Raw genomic sequence first — 21,160 nt, forward strand, 5'->3', positions numbered from 1 at the left:
AGGAATACCCGAGAACCCCTGATCCTCCAAGGAGGACAGCAACATAGTCTTGGAAGAAAACCTAGTAACACACAAAGGGGCCTAATCACTGACAGGAAATGTTTCCCACCTCTAGGCCAATTTTATTGTGATCTGTGCCTCTCATCTTAAACATTTGTTTCAGCACTCATCACTTGAATCACCAGGACTATTAACCAAACTTTTTTTTTTTTTAGCCCAAGATAACTCTGTAACCAGGCCAAGTACATGACAGAAGAACACGTGAATGGAATTTCATCTCAAGAATACTTAGCTGGGGGAAGATATTCAGCTTTTATTGTTAGAATTTGACAGTTTCAAACACTTGTGGTGGTGGGACCACCATCATGATACAAAATTACACCTAGTAAAGTTTTAGGTGACCGGTGACCTTGTCAATTAGGTCCGCTGGTCCTGGTCCAATTCCTAAAACAGTTCGAGAGCCTGGTGCAATCTGAGTACGTCCTGCATCTTGGATTAAACTTACAGTCAGTCCCAGCACTTTTGCATGGGTCAGTAATTCAACCAGAGTTTCTTCATCAGGAGCTTTGACTACCACTTTGGGCTGGCCACAGTATTCCCATTCTTTGAGTAACTCAGGGTTTCTCCTTTGAATTTGCTTGTAGGCAGAAACAGCAGCATGAGAGCACTGGGCAGCCACCTTTCCTTTTCCCATCTTTAAGTCATTTCGAACCACAAGAATCATTTTGTACTCCCCACTCTCTCCGAGGATGCTTGCTTCCGTCTCAGCATCAGCATTTGTCTCCCTCACCGAGCTCTTGGGGAGCATTCCAAAGCGCACTCGGAGGCCCCAGCCTAGGCACACGCCACAGGCAACTCCGGCAGCCAAGCTAAGTGCACCAGGATTAGTCAAATACTCCATGACCAGGGATCTGGAGATCATCTGAGAGGAAAAGAAAGCAGTCATTATCAAGGGAGGGAAAGTAAGTTACACGTTTATCAGACACAACACCCTGACAGTATATAAGCAGCAGTACTTTAATTCATCCAGAAAAAAGGCAAAATATGTTTTGGATCTTGGGCAGGTACTGTTTTTTTCTCCCCTGGGTACTAGAAAAAATTCAAGAATACAGGCAAAGCAGTTTAGGTCATTTTGAATCTCAATGTGAGGAGTACATTTCTCAGATATAACAGCTCTCCTCCTCAGTCTTTGCTAAGTCTTGTGGAGAAAGGAAATGTTCTGTTTTACCAAAATGCCTAAAAGTATCTAAAAGAACCAGGAGTAACTCACTCTTTTCTGAAATATAGTGCTTATTCACTTGTGTCTTCAATAATGCAGTAGTTCTTGATGTACCAACCCCTCAGACAAGTTCCTGGTTGTCATAGCAACAGGCCTGGAGTGATGTGGGCTGCTGACGTTTACTGACCCTGGCACGGAAAGCTGAAAGCCTCACACGTGAATACTGGTGCCCCTGGACATTACTGTAGGTGAAAACCTTAGCCTCTGAGCCTAGACCCCAGTGTCACCTTGCATATGAATGCAAAGTACTTTATGCATAGTTTTAAAACACACTGAATTTACCAGTAGTACAACCATCATAAAAAACAAAGGAAGATGCTCCTTCATCCTTTATTACTTTAGAAATTCCTATTACCCCAGCAAAGCTGTTCATGGTGTCTGAATCATCAATAAAGCATTTACATAAGTCTACATCTGAGGCTGTTGGATTCAATATACTTCAGTGTATAGGTATAAACAGTCATCAGTTTCTTCGAGTGGAATACACGGTATCTAAGCATTTATGAAGTACATCATGTTTGCAGAACTTACAAGTGGTGCCCTTGGGATTCCACAGTGTATAATCTACGTGGCACAGGTGGCAGTCCTGGAAATTCATACTTTATCATAAATTTTTTTAAAATCCTCATTTAAGTTAAAATTAGGACGTTGAAATTATATTGTAGGCAAAGTGTGCAATGTTATCAAATATTTTAAAGACTGTACAGGGATGTTAGACTTGACTGGCTGCTTTGGGTCTCAGCTACATCGTCTGGGATCCTGGGTGGCTGCACACAGGCTTAGTTGCCCCACAACATGTGGGGTCTTAGTTCCTGACCAGGGATCGAACCCGCGTCCCCGCACTGCAAGGTCGGTTCTTAACCACTGGACCACCAGGGAAATCCTCATTTTTGAGATGTAATTCACATACTATAAAATTCACCTTTTTTAAGTGTACAATTCAGTGTTTTTAACGTATCTACAATATTGTGCAACCACTGCCACTATCTAATTTCAGAACACTTTCATTTTCCCCAAAGAAACCCCTGTAACCGTTAGCACTCACTTCTCATTTCTCCTTCCCCTAGTCTCTGGTAACCACTAATCTTGTCTTTATGGATTTACTTATTCTGGACACTCGTATAAATCAAACCATACAAAAGGTGGCTTCTTGTTTCAGGGTTCTATCATCCAGCATAATATTTTCAAGGTTCATCCATGTTGTACCATGTATCAATACTTCATTCCTTTTTTACTGATGAACAATATTCCATTGAATGGGTATACCACATTATCTATTCATCAGTTGAAGGACATTTGGGCTGTTTCTACCTTTTGGCTATTATGAATAATGCTGCTATACATACAAACTTTCTGTGGACATTTGTTTTGGGTTTTACCTAGAAGTCTAATTGGTGGGTCTAATATGGCAACTCTGTAACTTGGAGGAACCACCAAACTATTTTCTAAAATGCCTATACCATTTTACATTTGTTACAAATTTTATTTTTTTAAAAGTGTGTGTTGGGCCCGCAGTAGGGTTGAGAACCACTTCTCCAGTGCCTTATGACTCAAGTCTCTAATTCAGAAACAAAAATTCAATGCCTTTGCAAACAGAGCTTCATGTAAGTCATGGCTGCCTCCAGATCTCAAAGGAGTGGACTTGGAAACAGGAAATGGTTCCTTGGAGGAAGATAGTTTGTACAAAAGTCAAACTGGAGTTGAGAAGAGGGAGACTGATATTTAAGTTGCAGCAAAACACAGCAGGATTGCAGCGGTGACGGCTGAGCTCATTCCAACTGTAGGACTGTGGAGCAATGCTGAAAACATGGTTAGGATTAATGATGATGGATAATGGTACCATACCTACCAGCCGATCTTCTCCAGCAGTACTTAGCAGCCTGAGTTTAGGTAAAAACACAGAAGGGATAACTTAATACTTCACAGAGAAAGTAGAAGCCGAAAGACTAAAACCACCTAATCACTGCCTCCAAACGTATAACTAAATCTGCTGCACTCATATTCTTCCTTCATCTTCTCCTTTATAACAGATGGCTGGATTTGTCCAAGTTTGAATTCTACTAAGAGTGAGCACAGAGACACAAGGGCATAAGGGAAGTTGGGGTGAGAGCAAGAATGTTTGCAATGACAGGCCATGAGAAAGGAAGTAAGGACAGGAAGGTGACAGGGGATATCCACATGCTATTAAGAATAGGTATGATGGAAGTGAGCTGGAAAGGCAGTTGGCTGAGGTTAGAGAGAGATGTCTGGGTTTTTGAGTTTGGAAATAGAACATTATAAGGTGATACAAAGTCCAGAGTGTTGCTACAGGAATAGGTATGTGCAGTACAGTCAAAAGGGTGTCATTAAGTGCATCTGCTTTCTTCTTTTATTTTTATGCCTCCTTCATCCCACAGATATTAACTGTGCTCTAGAATCTAGGGGAATAGAGGAGAAACAGTCCCTTCATGCACAGAGCTTACATTCTGGTAGTGGTTTCAAGATGACCCAATCCTAATTTTGAATCTCTTATTTTTTAGAAGAAAATTTGGCTATGCCATGTGGCATGCAGGAATCTTAGTTACTCAATCAAGGATCGAAGCTGTGCCCCCTGCAGTTGAAGCATGGTGTCTTAACCACTGACTGCCAGGGAAGTCCCTCTTTCATTTTATTTTAGTAAGACTTCATGTTGTCATAACTCAAAGCTTCAGTGGTATTTTGAAGGTATTGTGTTATTTGATCCACATAACCGTAAGAGGTCAGCATTCTTTCTATATATTGAAAATGAGGAAATGAAGGCAAAGAGAAGTTAAAAAAAAACAAAACAAAAACACAAATGTCTGCTGGCTTCCTTTGTGCCAGACACATACCCTGTTAGACTGGGAGTATAGTGATGAACAATACTGGCCACTGACAGTTCCCAGATAAGTGGAGCACAGACAACTACATGTCTGGCAATGTTATGAAAAGATGGTAGGGGAGTATATGAAGTGCTTTAGCTCAGTTTAGGAGGTCACGGAAGGCCACCTTGAGGAAATATTTAAAGTGCAACAAAGGATCAGTAAGAAGACAGAATGAGGAAAGATCATTTCAGGCGGAATGAACACCAAGTAGGAAAGCCAGAGGAGAGAAATATGGTGTGCAAGTGACCTGAAAGTGGTCCAGACATCCCGAAGATGGAAGGGGAGAGCGGCAGAGGAAAAAGCAAGAAAGAAGGGCAGGAGGCAGATTGCAAAAGGCCTCCTAAGCCATGTTTGGCAGCTTGGAATTCTAGGGACGATGAGACACTGCTGCAGGGAAATGATTTTTGTTTTCTAAAAGATCACCTGGGACTTCGGTATAAAGAAGGAATTAGAAGCTGGCAAGATTAGATACAGGGGATTGCTATAATGTTATAAAGTTATAACATTTATAATGTTATAATAGCAGTTCAATTCAGTTGCTCAGTCATGTCCGACTCTCTGCGACCCCATGAATTGCAGCACGCCAGGCCTCCCTGTCCATCACCAACTCCCAAAGTTTACTCAACCTCATGTCCATCAAGTTGGTGATGCCACCAGCCATCTCATCCTCTGTCGTCCCCTTCTCCTCCTGCCCCCAATCCCTCCCAGCATCAGGGTCTTTTCCAATGAGTCAACTCTTCACATGAGGTGGCCAAAGTATTGGAGTTTCAGCTTCAGCAACAGTCCTTCCAATGAACACCCAGGACTGATCTCCTTTAGGATGAACTGGTTGGATCTCCTTGCAGTCCGAGGGACTCTCAAGAGTCTTCTCCAACACCACAGTTCAAAAGCATCAATTTTTCGGCGCTCAGCTTTCTTCACTCTCACATCCATACATGACCACTGGAAAAACCATAGCCTTGACTAAATGGACCTTTGTTGGCAAAGTAATGTCTCTGCTTTTTAATATGCTGTCTAGGTTGGTCATAACTTTCCTTTCAAGGAGTAGAAAGTGAAGTCGCTCAGTTGTGTCCGACACTTTGAGACCCCATGGACTGTAGCCCACCAGGCTCCTCAGTCCATGGAATCTTCCAGGCAAGAGTACTGGAGTGGGCTGCCATTTCCTTCTCCATCTTCCCAACCCAGGGATTGAAGCCGGGTCTCCCACACTGCAGACTCTTTACCATACGAGCCACCAGGGAAGCCCAAGCAGTAAGCGTCTTTTAACTTCATGGCTGGTAGTAACTGCTAAATATTTTGCTATATATTAGGTATTGACACTCTACATGAACTGTCTCCTTCAGTGTTCCCAACCCTGAAGTCCTTTGTAAATATGTAATTATTATCCCCATTTTTCAGATGTGAAAATTGGCAGACAGAGAATATGTCACTCATCCAAGTTCACAAAGCTAGTAAGTGGTAGCCTGACTCCAGAACCTGTGTTCTTAACACTATTCTACATTGCCTTTCTCAGTAGTCTAGATGAGATGACAGTCAGACAGCAGTGGTGACAATGGGAAAGGAAAGAAGTGGCGGAAGCACACCTCTATAAATTGGTGATTTACTGGAAGTCTGGTGACAGAAGAAAGGGAGAAGTTTAGAACAACACCTAGACTTGAACAAATGGAGACTGGGGTATACTCTTTACTGATGAAAAGAGCAGGTGTGAGAGTAAAAGACACTGAAATGTTTTAAATATATTGTATCAGATTTGACCAAAAGACATCCTGGTTGAGATGTCCAGGAAAAAGAAAAAGACATGTCATTTTAGAGGTCAGAAGATAAGTGTAAGCTAGAAACACATGTTTAAAAGAACTTAACATGTTGACTTAAGGCTGATAAGTGGATAAGGTCACTGGGTCAAGCATACAGAGGGAAGAAAGGAACCCTGAGGAAACAGGTATCAGGGATAAGAGGAGAGTGATAAAGAGTGACAAAGAGGGTCATAAACCGTCAGGTCTTCAGCACCTAGTTTCAGTCCTCTTTCACAACTGTGCCTAAAATGGTCACAGGGCTCTACTGACAGCACTTTATGGCTCTAGATGCCTTAGCAGACACACACACACACATACACACACACACACACACACACACACACACACAAGAATTAAAAAAATTCTTATCAGAACCCACATTATCTCATAATATTTATCTCTATCATTTAGTTACTATATGATGCTTACAGATCAGCAGAACTTCTTTATGATAATCTCACCACCACTTTATGGCTCTGGATGCCTTGGCAGACACACACACACACACACACACACACACAAAAGAATTAAAAAAATTCTTATCAGAACCCACATTATCTCATACGGCATCTATCATTTAGTTACTATATGATGCTTACAGATCAGCAGAACTTCTTTATGATAATCTAACCACCAGACTACAAATAGAACAAATATTCAATTATATAAAAATACATATATACAAACTTCTATGTCAAAGAATTAGAAAGATTTTCAGCACCAATTACTAGGTTGCAAAATAACAAATATTCCACATACTAGACTCAGGTACTATCTGGAGAAAGACACTACATACAGAGGACCTATTGTGTGTTGAATAGCAAGCTAAAAACCCTTTACTTCCATTATTGTTGTTATGAAAATAAGATGATAATACCAGCCTCTCTTTAAAGATGAGAAAAATAATGATCAGAGAAGTTGCTTATCCACAGCAACAAAACTAGTAAGAGCAGTATAAAATATACTCATCTTAAAGGTCATGGTGGAAAGTTTCTCATTTTCTCACCTTTATTTAAAAAGATATACCAATAAGAGTCACCATAAATAGAAAGCAGAAAAAGTTCCAGAAAGAACCAAGTTTGTTTATTGCTTCTCTCCCTAATCTTATGAAGTCCCTAATTCCAAAATGCTGAGCCTAATGCTAACATCTCTGTTCTTTTACTCTCCTATCAGCCTGATCAGATCATCATCTAACCCATAAAAGGTGTTTCAGGCTGTCCCCCTTTCTGCATATTATAAACATTTATCAATAAACCCAGTGCTTGAAACTAAGGTAAACTATTTTTAGCCTCATCTCTATTGTCCCAGGCAATGATGGCATTGCAAAAGGAACACGTCCTATAAGACCCTCCTCTTGGTGCCTTCCAATGGCCAGATTAAACCCCTCTCACCAATGCCTGTGATTTCTATTACCTCTTGAACCACGCTCCACCCGCTAATCCTGTTCCACTGGCAACTGCCCCTTGGCCTTTTCCAACCTAAAAATCCATCCTCTTGTACTCTTAAACCACTGCCTCACTTTTCCCCTTCCCTTCGTCTTTAAATTTCTTCAGTTACCTGCCCGCCTTTCCCATTCGACTGAAACTGCTTAAGAATTAAGACACTACCTAGCTGCCGCTTTTTAGGCCTCATCTTGAGTTTTCTGCACCACTCACTGATAACTTTTCTTTAAACCTTCTTCCCTTGAATTCTTTAACACAACATTCACCCTATTATCATCCTACCTTTCTGACACCTTTTCCCCATATCTCTTTCTGTTTGCTGCTGATGTGTGTTATTAGCCAAGCTTACACATTTCACCCTCTTTTCAGTCTCTACCTATGTTGTCATATATAACAACCATTAGCCAAATGCAATTATTTAAACTTAATTAAAACTAAATAAAAATTCAGTTTTTAAGTTACATATGGCCACATTTCCAACGCTCAATAGCTCAACAACTTAGAAGTGGCTAGGAGCTTCCCTGATGGTCCAGTGGACCACAAGCATGTAGACCCCAGACCAGCTGGGACCCGAAGGTCGATGATGCTGACTTCCACTTACCGCACCGCCAACCCATCAGAACAATGGCCAAGAGCTGGTCACGCCCCCTTTGAATAGTTACTATAAAACCTCTATCTTCCCCAAGTGGGGACTCCTGGTTTTGAGGGCCTGCTGTGGTCCCCTCTGCCTGGCAAACAATAAAGCTATTCTTTTCTACTTAAAAAAGAGTCCACCTTTCAATGTAGGGGACACGGGTTTGATCCCTGGTCAGGGAACGAAGATCCCACATATAGCTAAATGACTTTTTTAAGTGCCTAAGCTCCACTCTGAGTTAGCAAGACATTGAACATTTTCATGACTGCAGAAAGTTCTATTTGACAGGGCTGGTTTATATATCCTCTTTCCATTCAATCAATCAATATTTTCTGAGAGCCTATTGTGCACAGTTTTGGACCCTGGAGATAGAGCTCTGAACAAAACAAAATCCTGCTCTTTGTGGAGCTAACATTCTAGTAGAAGATAGACAATAAATAAATAGTTTGTCAAATGAACAATCTCACTTATTCCTAAAACAATAGATGCTCAGGATTCTTACAGCCTCTCTTGGGCTCCACACTTGAACTTCCAGTTTCTGCTATATTTTACCACTTAGATGTCTATGAAGTGGTCTATACTGAACTCAGTATTTTTCCTTCCCTCTCAAACTTCCTGTAATCTTTCCATATTCTTCATTTTGTTCTAGTACATCTGCCATTATAATTAATTGTACTTATAAATCACAAATCTGATTTGTAATTTCTCTGTAATCTATAATTTCTCTGCTCAAAAATCACTGGATAAGCATCTAAGGAATAAGGAAACCAAGTCCTCCTAATACTCAGTCCCCTTACCAAGTTTATGATTAATCTCTCTATCCAAAACTTTATTCTCTCAATCCTGCGTAACTGACACTAATCAACCAGAGCTGATGACCAAAATTGCTGTTGTCAATACACTGTCAATATAGTAAAACTGCAGACATCACCTACAACTCAGGTTGTTTCTCCCGGGCAAGATAAGTTAACAGACCCTCATGCCACGGACCACCTGGCCAGAGAAGAATTATAAACCAGAGACATCCTGACTCCTGAAACTACAATTATGAAAAAAAATCACAGAGTTCAATAGAAACCAACAAAACATTGTAACGCAATTATCCTCCAATTTAAAAAAAAAAGTCACAGAAATGTCAAAAAATGATTAGTTCCAGCCTCTTTGTTCTCTCCTTAAAAAAATAAAACCCTAGCTGAACAGCCAATTGGAGTGGATTTGAGGATTGTCTGCCAGTCCCTTGCTTAGAGCCCTGAAATAAACGTTGTGCTTTTTCTTCACCACAACCCAGTGTCAACAGACTGGTTTTCGTTACGAGTTGCACAAGTGGACTCAAGTTCGGTGGGGTAACAATAAAATATAAATCCCTTAGCAGAAATTCAAAGAATACACAATTTGGTTTCAACCTACTTTATCCTTCTAACCTAATCTGCTACATAGTCTACTATTCAGTCACACCAAATTACCAGGTGTTTTCAAGCAGCAATCTCTCCCTGATATAATTCTCTCCACTTAAAACACAAAAACGTCCTGGAGCAATCACACATAACCACTGTAGCGCATATTCGCGACATTTAGTACAGTGCCTGAGGTAAAATGTTCAAGGATTATAGATTTCTTTATGTTCGTGGGACACAGCGCGGCAACTTTTCCATCATATTCTTACAAGTCTTTTCTTTCCTCCTAGCACTGGACAACTTGCTACGATGTGGGTCTTCAAAACTCAGCAGAGTGTGAGGCCTGCTCGGTAATTTCTCACTCGGAGCGAGGGCATCGATGCTCCCCGACCGGAGCCCTTGACCGGGAACTAAAATTTTGGGCCCTTCGCCTCCCCAGCAGCTAGGTCCTTTCTTTCAAAAGACGACTGGCCAAACCGGAAGAGTGGCTCCAGGGGCCACGTGGGTGGAAGACAGTTCAGAAAGGAGATGAGAGTGAGGGGGTGATTTCTTATAGAATGAAACAGTAATAAACACTCCAACTGGAGGGTCAAGAAGAACATCCCTCTCCCGGGAGAGGCCGACCTACCAAGCGCACCTCTCCGCCGCCTCACTAGCGCCTTCGCGTTCCTCAGTTCTGGGTACCGAACTCGCCGCTCTCACGCGAGTTACCTCTTCCGGGGTATCTCGACAACAAGTTCCGGATCAAGAACGGCGACGTGAACAGTCATTCTTCCTTTGGCCCCGCCCACAGGTCCCTAACCCAGACCCGAACTGAAATCCCGCGACGACCCGCTGAGGTGGCCCAAAGGAGAGGGGAACGTTTTTCTTTTGGAGGCGGTCTCCCGCGGGGGGAAACGGACCGGAAGTGACGCGAGCGAGTTCCTGTTGGCCGGAGCCCAGCGGCGGGTGTGAGAGTCGGTCGGGAGTCGCTTTCAGGATCCCCAGATCCGAGAAGCCGGAGTGAGAGCGGGTAGGTAAGCGAGCGCGGGGAACTGGGGACGGACGCCTGAGACGATCCTCAGAGCTCGACTTCTTCTGCGCCCAGATGGTGCAGATGTAGGGCACCGTGATTCGACTGCCAGTAGTGTTGTAGAGCGCTGCTGACTCTGTCTCGGTCCGACAATATCTAAATTATTTGGGACACCTCCCGGTGATTGGCCACTGGTAAGCTGAACCCATGCACTGAACTCCCGACCATTCCCCTCATCGCGGTGGGATCGGAAGCCGTCCTGAGCTTCTGTAGAGTACCCAGCCCCTCTTCGTCTCTGGGAGTCTAAAACCTTAGAGTAAATCTAAGATCTCCCCTGCTGATGACCAAGCTGTTTCTCGGGATTTGTCAGTGGGGTTCTCGTTCTCCCAACCACTACCCCTTGATTCCATCATCTATTCATTTCTGAACACAATTCAGACGTGTGAGTGCCTTCTAAAGCGTTGGTGGCCAAGGGAATGGGGCCTCCCTCCGTAGATCTCTGGCAGAGGACCTTCACGTTATTTCCCACTTCCATGAGGAATAGCGTTCTCTGCCTTTTCCAAATCCCTGACCGCCTGTATTTCTTTACGGTGGGGGTGTTGGCGATAAAACATGAAGGTTAGCTACATCTCTAATAAACTTCCAGGAAGCCATATGTGACCCTATGTCACACTGCTTGAGAGTTATTTGTGACCTCCAGTAAGTTTTGCACTGTTTTTTTGTTTGTTTGTTTTCCTGAAAATTCATACCAAAAAAATCTCATAATATATAAGCTGTGGCACTGATACCTGTCTTGACAACATAGCTCCTTTTCCTAACTTTAATGTCTTTCACCTCTCCTTTAGAGCTTGTCAAAAAATTTGTAGACAGATTGCACTCATCCTTTGGAGGAGTTTGTACAAGTATTTCTAATGTTATAGAGAATTTGATGTTCTGACTGCTTACTACCTATTAATTGTATTGTCATCAGCCCTGATTTTAGTTGTGTATTCTTAGCATAAATGATAATAGTAAGAAACTGATATTTACTAGGCAGCATTCTATGCATTATGGATTATGTTTTTATTGACCTTTGGAAGAGGTAGTGGGTCCCAGACATATGAGGCCAATTTATATAGGTGTGAAATGACTCTACAGTAGAGATTTTTGTATTACACTTCTTTGCCCATATTGTTTTAAAACGTTGAAGCATTTTTTTTTTCCTTTGAGGACTATAGTCTACCTGATTAGCATAATTTAATTCCTGTGATTAACATTCCAGAATAACCAAATTTCTGAAAGACTTCAATAAGTGATTTAATGTGCCTTTTAGCAATTTAATATCTTATAGCTAGTTTAATCAGTTTGTTTTTATTTTATATATTTTTTCTTGTTTATATTTTTCTTCTTTTTGAGTTAAAAATTTTTTTCACAGTTGTCTGAAATCAGGTGACAAGAGTTTTGAGATGTGGCATTATATAAATTAGATTTTACCATTTTTAACAGCTGTTAAATTTGCTTTTTGACTTGACACTGCTAAACCTGGTCTTATATTCTTTTTGTTCAGTCCAGTTATTCAGGGACTGATTATCCAGATTTTCTCACTTTCCAACTTCTTCCTGGGTTTGGTTTGAATTATCACTTTTTAGGATTGCAAAGATCATTAAACTTTAAATCAGAAGACCTACAGTGGAGTCTGGGCTCCAACACTTACTGAGCGTAGGTTGGTAAGTTACCTAACTTTCTAAACTGACCTGAATTGTGTTGATTAAAATGCTGCTTACTTCACAGATTGGCACAATGATTAAGTGAGATAGTAAATGTGAAATCACTATAGATGACAATATAGTGATACTGTTATTTTACTTTGAAAGCAGAAAATATATCAGTGGAGAATACTGTTAACTTTGATCATTTCAGAATTTGATGTTTTGTATTATTAAGTATGTCTCTTCTCTGAAAATTTTATCACATACTTTTGTGAGATGATCTTTGCCCTCCTTTTGAACGCAATAAAAGCTAGCCAGGAGTAGTTGAAACTGTAATCTACTGTATTAGTCACCTTGGTTAATAAGTCGGTGACTTGAAAATGAGTTTAGTTTTGCATTTGGGAGTTTAAATTTGATCTTTTTTGGCCATCAGGTACTGTCACTTAAGAATTTACAAGTGTAGAGGAAGTTGAACTTTTGGGTGCTTACATGTAGTTAACTAAAGCCTTACGTTATTTCACTGAAACTTATTGAAAACAATGTTTAGAATGAGATGCAACCTCTGTGAACACATAGTTGGATTCTTCTCATTTAACAGAGGAGAAAATTAGGGCCCAGAAACAGTCAGTAATTGGCTTGCCTGAGGTCATATGGCTTAGGTAGTGCCAGAACCTGAACTGGAAATGAGGTCCCAAGTGTTCTTTCTTTCTGCTGAGGTTGTCTCCAGGCATCTTTATTTGGTTTGGCAATATTTCCTGGCGTGCACGAAAATGGTTTCTTATGTACTAAAGGGATCTATATGTGTGAATACATTTTTTTCCCCTTTTTAGCTGATTTAGTCTTGTAAATTCTAGGAAAACAAAAACTATACTTGGCAAGATTTGCAGTGGAGTGGCATAAAGAAAGGAAAAATTTAGTTCTGTTCTTCAGAATAGTTACTCTTGAGTTAATGCTTCACTACTATCGGATATCAAGGTGTCTTCTTTCTGGCAAGTGGAAAAGACAGAAGATCTTTGTAACACATGTCTCTACTTGAGTGAGTGTTCTTGCTAATGAGTAGGAGGAAGCTGTATTAATTTCTTTGCTCCTGATAAAAAAATTTCCCCAAGCTGTTTATAATTTCAGTGTAATTATTTCATTCTGGGTAAAGAGCCACTGTAGAAGAGTTAATTTTTTGTCCTGTTAATAATCTTTTTGCTTCTGTTGATTTCGCCAAACTTATTTAGTCTCTTAACTATAATTTAAAGAGTTTGTAAGTGTTCCAGAAATGAAAAAATCTTTTCAGTAGGTCTTTGTGGTGTTTTCTCTTATTCTTGAGGTTCATTAATAAAATCTTCGTCTTTATAGATTTCCCTGGAAGGACTGCATAAATAGTGTTGAGAGCCTAGGCTTTGAATTTAGATGGCCTTTGTTCAAATTCCACATCTACTACTGGGTAACCCTTAGGCTAATTACTTAACCTCTTATTATCTCAGTTTACTCCTAGATATTGAGGTTAGTACATAACTTTATTGTTAGGGTTAATTGAGTAAGGTTTAAGTAAAGCCTTAGAAAAGCCGGCCAGATAGTTAACCAGAGTTGTTATGTCATTGTGTGGTCTACTGAGCAGTTGCTAAGAATGTTTTTCCAACCCTCTTTGGAAAGCATATCTTTGTGTTGCTGCTTACTTGGTTATTGTTACCTCATTATTAATGAAGTTTCAATAAATATATACATGTATATATTCACATTTCATGAATATCTTACAACATATGTAGGATTCTTAACCAAATGAGTTGTTCTTGTAGGGCATTACCTCAACTTTTTTGTGTTATTAACAGTTTACATTATATGTGTAAGCTATAAGACAGACTTTGAGAATTGAAATTTGGGGGTTTGATGCTTAATGATGTCTTGTAGCACTTACTTTCTTTGCATGAGAAGATCATTTTGCAGTATCTCTTGCCATATCCGTCCATTCGTCCAATCAGTGAACAAACACCTTATGTCTTAAGCTTTTTACCAAATTCTGGGGAAAACAGTGGGAAACAAAAACTAATAGATATTTTAGTTAGGAACCCTATAGAGAAAAAAAATACAAAAATGAAAGGATAAGCACAGTGTAATACATGTTATGAAGGAAACAAACAAGGATTTGAGAGAGAGTTAATGTGGATATGTCCTTGTTTAAGACTAGCAGGGTACACCAAGAATATATGATGTGAGATGAGGTAGGAAACATTCAGGGTCCAGATTATGTAGAGGTTTGTAGACTATGGAAATGAGTTTGGATTTGATTTTTAGTGTAATTAGCACTAGTCTTTCTACAGTTTCAAGTAGGAGAGGAGTATGATTTATAAGCAGTTTATTCTTGCTCGTGAAAGATGAATTGAAGGGGCAAGAGTAGAAATGGAGAGAGACATTGAGTCCATTGCAGTAGTCCAAGTGAGAGATGAAAATGGCCTGGATCAGAGTGGATGTAAAAACGTGGAGAGCACAGTGGGTGGACACTAGATATATATGGAGTAGGACTTGGTCTTGGATGTGAGGGGTAAGGAATTGAGAAGAGTCAGGGATGACTGTTCTTCTGGATTTAGTAACTGGGTGGATGGTTGTGCCAAGTACTGGGAGAGGAAAGGTTTGGGAAGGACCAGGTTTATTACAAGAAGGGGGATGGAGAGGGAGAAGAAAGTACATGTTAAATCTGAGGTGATTAGGATTCATGCAAATTCTGCCATTAGGTATACAAATCTAGAGGTGAGGATGAGAAATACAAATTTCAATACAAAGGAATGCAAGTAAAGAGTGATATAGTGGGTTATGAAATTGTTGGATTACAGAATGGTCACAAATTCTTTTCATCATTATATGCATACCCCTCAACAATATGATTTTTACTTCTAGAGCCTGTTATTCCACCCCTTGTCTCTGTACTTGACTATGTGATTTACTCTGGGCAAAGGGACATCAGGAAGCATGACCACAAGGAGAGACTTGAAAAGCAGTTGGACGTCGGGGCCGGTCTTCTCGTAATGTTCTAATGAACCCGGAGCCCACCGCGTGAAGAAGGGCCCAGGCTAACCTGCTGGGGTGTGGACAACTGGTTGAAGCATCCAACTTAGACCAGCCCAGCTCTCGAGCCAAGCTAGCCCAGACCAGAACTGCCCAATCTAACTCACAGAACCATGAGAAATAGTAAATGACTTTTTTCTTTTAAGTTGCTAAGTTTTTGAGCTCAGTTGTTTAAGCACCTGCAAAAGTCAGTGGATATACAAAATTGTAAATCAACTATACGTCAATAAAACATTTTTTAAGACGATAATGGATGCAAATGATACCTCACTATGATCTTGGTGTTTTTATGTATGTATTTAAATTTGTTTATTTACTTATTTTGGCTGTGCTGATCCTTGTTGCTGCACATGGGCCTTCCCTAGCTGCAGGGAGTGGAGGCTTCTCTTGTGGTGCACAGACTCTCGATGAGTGGGCTTCAGTAGTTGTGGCATGGGGGCTTAGTTGCTCTGCAGCATGTGGGGTCTTCCCGGACCATGCATCAAACCCTGCATTGGCAGGCAGATTTTTAACCACTGAACCACCAGAGAAGTCCCTTGGTTTATATTTTTTGATTATCAGTAAGGTCAGGTAGATCCTCTGTGATGAAATACCTCTTCATGCCTTTTGCCTATTTCAGCTTTGTAGCGTTATTTGTCTTTTTCTTAATAATGTAAAATTCTGTGTGTACTCTGGCTACTAGTTCTGTTCAGTTATATGTTCCTCTGGTTTGTGGTCTCATTAAGATACCTTGTGATGAATTTTAAGTTTAATTTCAAGTTGTCCAGTTTATCAGTCTTTTTCTTTATAGTTAGCTCTTTTGTGTGTCTCAGGAAATCCTTCCCTACCCCAAGGCAGAAAGGAATTTATGTTTTCTTCTACAAGTTTTGATTCTTGACTTTTAAATCTTCAGTCCATTTGGAATTGAATTTTGTGCATGGTTCAAAGTGGGATCCAGATTTTCTTTTCTTTTATGGATAATCACTTTGAATAGTCTCTTCTTTTCCCACTAATCTGTCTTGCCATTTCTGTCATGTAGAGTTCCAAATATATAAGAATCTTTTTTAAAATTTTTATCTGTTTGTTTATTCATTTATTTTTGGTTGTGCTGGGTCTTGGTTGCTACATGGGCTTTCTCTAGTTGCGGCCACTGGGGGCTACTCTTCTTTGTGGTGCGTGGGCTTCTCATTGCAGCGTCTTCCCTTGTTGTGGAGCACAGGCTCTAGGCTCATGGGCTTCAGTAGTTGTGGCTTCTAGGCCCTAGTGTGTAGGCCTGGTAGTTGTAGCGCATGGGCGTAGCTGCTCCTCTGCGTGTAAAATCTTTCCAGACCAGAGACTGAACCCACATCCCCTGCATTGGCAGGCGGAGTCTCATCTGCTGTACCACCAGGAAAGTCCAACAAAAATCTTTGGAGAAGCCATCTTTTCTGTTTCTTGGTCAGTTTGTCTGTCTCCATGCCTGTAAAACACATCTTCATTGTTTATTACTCTAACGTATGTATAGAAAGATAGATATACTCTGGATATAAGAACTTCGTCAGATATATATATTGCAAGTATTTTCTCTCATTCTGTGGCTGACCTTTTTTTTAACAGTGTGTTTCAGAGAGCAAAAGTTTTTAAACTTGATGAAGTCCAGTTTATACATTTTTTTTCTTATGGTTCATGCTTTTTAAATCCTAAGAAATGTCTATCTACCCCAAGACTGCCACAATTTTTTGTTTTTGTTTTTTTCTTTTTAGAAGTTTTATAGTTTTAGTTCCTATGTTTAGATCTGTGATCCATTTCAAATCAGTTGATCATATGAGAATAAGGGTCAATGTTCATTTCTTTTATAAGAATATTCAGTTGAGTGGCTATTCCTTTCACCATTAAATTGCCTTGTACTTCTGTTGAAAATTAATTGACCCTATGTATGTGGGTCTGTTTCTGTATTCTCTACTCTGTTCCATTAATTTACATCTGTCCTTTTGCCAAAGCCACACTGTCATGAATACTGTAGCTTTGTAGTAAAGCAAGTCTTGAAATCAATTAGTGCAAGTCTTCCACTTCTGTTGTTTATCCAAATTGTCTTAGCTAGTCTAAATTCTGTGTACTTCTATATAATTTTGAATCCATTTGTCACTTTGGATTTTTTTGAAAGCCTGCTTAAGTTTTTGTTTGAGATTGCATTAAAGCTATACATCAGTTTGAGGGAAATTGACATAGTAACAATATTGAGTCTTCCTAATGGTGAGCATGATACATGGTTTCCCATTTATTTAGATCCTCTGTGATTTATTTTTAAAACCTTTTTAGAATGGGTCTTTAAAACCTTGAGAAATTTTGTCAAACTTACCTCTAAGTATTTTAGATGCTATTATATATGCACTTTTGAAAATTTTAACTTTCTGTTTATTCCAAGTAAAATATTGATTTTGACTTTTTCTCCTGTGACTTTGCTAAATTCACTTATTAATTCCAGTAGTTTTGAGCATTTTTCAGTTTTCTCTTATTTTGACCCAAGTTATTTAGAATTGTGTGCATTAGCTGCTAAATATGTGCAAATCTTATATTTTTGTTCCTAAAGTTTGACATAATTTCTGGGTTGAGAATGTGGCCTATGATGCCCATTGTTTAGAATTTTTTGTGACTTATTTCTTAGCTTAATAATCATAAGTGGTTTATGAAAAAAATCTATATTTTCTAATTGTCATATGCTGAATCTTGTGCATATCTGCCTCCACCCCCATATTTTATTTCTTAATTTTGTGGTTAAAATCTTCTGTCTTACTGGATGTTTTGTTCTTGTTTTTTTGTTTGTTTGAAATATCAGTAATTAATAGTTGTTTTGAAACCTCCCAATATAATGTTGCATTTATTCATATCTTTGTGTATCTTTAACCTATTTTTATGTTATAAGTTTTGGTGCTGTATTCTTTTAGGTGAATTCAGTCTGTTTATAAATCACAAATTTTAGAATTATCTTGATTAAAGCCTTCATTTTGATATAAATAATCTGAAGCATGTACCCTTGTCATTTGAAAATATTCTGTGACTTAACTTTTCATATTAATGACTTGTATAGAGTAGCTTATGTTTCTTCCTCAGGCATTTAGGGGGAATAAAATAGTGAGGTCTGTTAAGCAATCAGAATGTAAAGTTTTGTCAAAGAAATATACAAACAGTAATAACCTACAGATGAGTCAGTTTGAATAATGAGAAGCAATAGAGCTTAGTGTTCTCTTAATTCTAATAATGGGGAACATTTATAATGCTAGGACAAGCTAAACCTTTGAGACTTTTTTTTTTTTTTTGGTCTTTTTTTTTCCCCAGAATTCATTGGTGAGAATTGAAAATACTGTCATTTGACTGTTTTGTGTAGTAGAAGAAATTGAATTTGGGCTTGAGAAAGTGAGGTCAAACTCTTACCTTGTCATTTATATGCTGCTGAGTTGCTCTTTGGGGCCCTTGGAGCCCTCAATTTCTGATTTGTATAAGGCAAGTGTAAAAATGACTGTTTCCTACAAAACGTTGTTAGTAGATTAGCTACTCTTTATGCAACCTATATATCACTGTACAGAAGTAGTTATTATTATAGAAATCCAAAACCCTGGCCTCAGTCTGAGTAGGATTCGTAGACTACTAGAATAGGAAGAAAATTATGGCAGTCTCTTATTCTATGTGCCTAATAATTGGATGAGGAAAGGGAGAGTCAGGGTGAGAAATGACATTCTGAAGGTCTCTCAGCAGAGTCTCCCAAATCTAGACTGTTACTCCTTTAATTATCTTAATTCTTGACCTTACTCGTACTCTCCATATTTTTGGTGAAAATGTTTTGCTAAGATTGCATTGGTTATAAAAAACTGAATGAACATTTAGAAATAGGTTGAGAGAAAGTGAAAAACGGGATTTTTAGGTTGTAATTTTACAAGTTATGCATTTTGCCTATGAAGACAAAATTGTGTTTTTACACCCAAAACCTATCAGACTTGCAAAAAGGGAGTTCCTAAAGTGTTTTTCAGGTTGTATTTATTTTGTTTTAATTTGGATTTTTACTTAAAATTTAGTTAAAAATTAGACCTGGAGCAGTGGCCTTTTTCAGCAATTAGAAGACTTTGATGAGTTGCCTATACTTTACATTTCGCTTCCTTAAGTTGAGGGATATTTTAGGACAGAAAAATATACTTATAACCTGCTAACCCATTATTAGGCGATTTATTGACATTCTGAATGATTTTAAATTGTTAACTAACTTGGGATTTTAATTTTTTTAATTTCCCCAAACTTTAGAGAGTTAGATTCAAGGAATGTTTTTCATATATTCTCATTCAAATTGTGAATTTTCAGAGAACAGATTGTTGAACTGTCACTACCATGTGATGGATACTCTCTGGTTCGGAGTCAGATGGTCTGATAATCACTCTGATACTGTGCATGGTGTTGGAATTATCTTGGCCTTTCTGCTCCTGTACAAACAGAAAACTGTGTCAGAATCTCACTGGTCAAGATGTATTACTCTTCACTTACAGTATTTATTTATTACGTTTCCAAGAAGAAATTGCAGTTTCTTAACCTGTTTTTTAGGGAAGTCTATAACTATTTTGGAATGGTCTGTGACTGAATATACTAAATAATCCAACCAAGGGCATACACTCTAAAAGCAAAAAAGTTTACCAAGAGATGTAATACTCTCAAGTTGGCTGTCTGTGTGCCTTGTATGAGAAACACTGTAGTTTTATTGAGAAAGCTGACTTAATATTTTTGTGAGAAAGTAGAATCATGTGGATAGATGGTTTTCTTAAAAGGAGGTATGTTCATTTTATTTTGGAATTCAGTGACGAAGAAAATTGTTTCCTTTTTATTTTCATCTTGGTAAATTCTCCAGTGAGTCTTGTGTCACTCAGTAAGTTGTATTTTCATGACATCCTCCAGTGTTTTTTGTGTCACTTTGGGGAACTCACAGTAATTTAGTTTGACATTGTTTTTGCGTTACAAGTGTAGCTAATGTTTAAAATGAATGGAGCATTATAGTCTTAGTACACTGGATGCACAGCCTACAAAGAACCTTTGTGAGCTGATTTTAGCAGTTTTCTGAGCAACAGAAACAAAAAACTCCACATATTTTAATATCAACCTTAGGTTTTAAGTGTGCTTCAGCTGTATTTAAAATCTACTAGTTACAGCCTTTGAAAGCATTTCTTGTATCTAGATATATTTTCACAGTGAAAATTTTTAGATATTTGAGTTAATCTGCTTTCGTATTTTTGTCTTCTCATCCCATCCATAGACCTGTAGAGTTTATTTCAACAATTTTATTCTTAGAAACAAAACTAACTTCAATGCATGCCATTCAAATTGATATTATAACAGTCTCTGTGCAAGGCTACATTGAAGGTCAGGAACACGTCTATATGCTAGGTTCCTTTTTGAGGAGATTTCAGTCTTTTAAACAGGCTAGTAATACTTTGGGTTTATTCCCACATCCAGGGATCTGACTGACAATATTTAGTAACATTTTCAGAATTTGTGCTACTTCATTAAACTGAAAAGTGGCTCTCCTTAAAAATGTTTATTTCATCTTTACCTAGATACATTGGCTAGAGCTTTTTTGTTGTTGTTCAGCCACCCAGTCGTGTCCTACCTACTCTTTGCGACCCCATGGACTGCAGAAAGCCAGGCCTCTCGGTCCCTCACCATCTCCCGAAGTTTACCCAAGTTCATGTCCATTGCATCAGTGGTGCCATACAGTTATCTCATCCTCTGATGCTCTCTTCTCCTTCTGCCTTCAATCTTTCCAAGCATCAGGGACTTTTCCGATGAGTCAGCTGTTTGCATCAGATGACCAAAATATGGAAGTTTCAATTTCAGCATCAGTCCTTCCAACAAGTATTCAGGGTTTATTTCCCTGAAGATTGACTGGGTTGATCTCCTTGCTGTCCAAGGGACTCTCAGGAGACTTTTCCAGCACCATAGTTCAAAGGCATCAATTCTTCGGTCCTCTGCTTTCTTTACCAGCTTCTTTAC

The 21,160-nt window shown here is 39.1% G+C and overlaps 2 protein-coding genes across 5 annotated transcripts in view; one reads left to right on the forward strand and one right to left on the reverse strand.

The window, feature by feature from the left end:
* Window positions 1-293: 293 nt before the first annotated feature.
* Window positions 294-10,207, reverse strand: PTRH2 (peptidyl-tRNA hydrolase 2). 2 transcript variants are annotated; one of them, XM_061142667.1, is made up of 2 exons: window positions 10,053-10,207; window positions 294-922 (listed from the first exon to the last, which is right to left on the reverse strand). In XM_061142667.1, exon 2 carries the CDS (start codon window positions 920-922, stop codon window positions 383-385), a length of 540 nt encoding a protein of 179 aa, XP_060998650.1. In that variant the 5' UTR covers window positions 10,053-10,207; the 3' UTR covers window positions 294-382. The 2 variants fall into 2 exon arrangements, with proteins under 2 accessions (XP_060998650.1, XP_060998651.1); XM_061142668.1 differs by having other exon boundaries at window positions 10,062-10,193.
* A 78-nt stretch (window positions 10,208-10,285) lies between these two features.
* Window positions 10,286-21,160, forward strand: part of VMP1 (vacuole membrane protein 1) — a 119,147-nt gene continuing 108,272 nt past the window's right edge. Inside the window, exon 1 of one of the 3 annotated variants that reach the window (XM_061142664.1) lies at window positions 10,286-10,436. The gene's annotated coding sequence lies outside the window, so the exon portion shown is untranslated. Of the gene's footprint in view, window positions 10,441-10,470; window positions 10,631-21,160 lie in introns of those variants that run through there. The other 2 variants (XM_061142665.1, XM_061142666.1) reach the window with 2 other exon arrangements.

This window comes from Dama dama, chromosome 5, assembly GCF_033118175.1.
Source record: "Dama dama isolate Ldn47 chromosome 5, ASM3311817v1, whole genome shotgun sequence".
Lineage (NCBI taxonomy): Eukaryota > Metazoa > Chordata > Mammalia > Artiodactyla > Cervidae > Dama > Dama dama.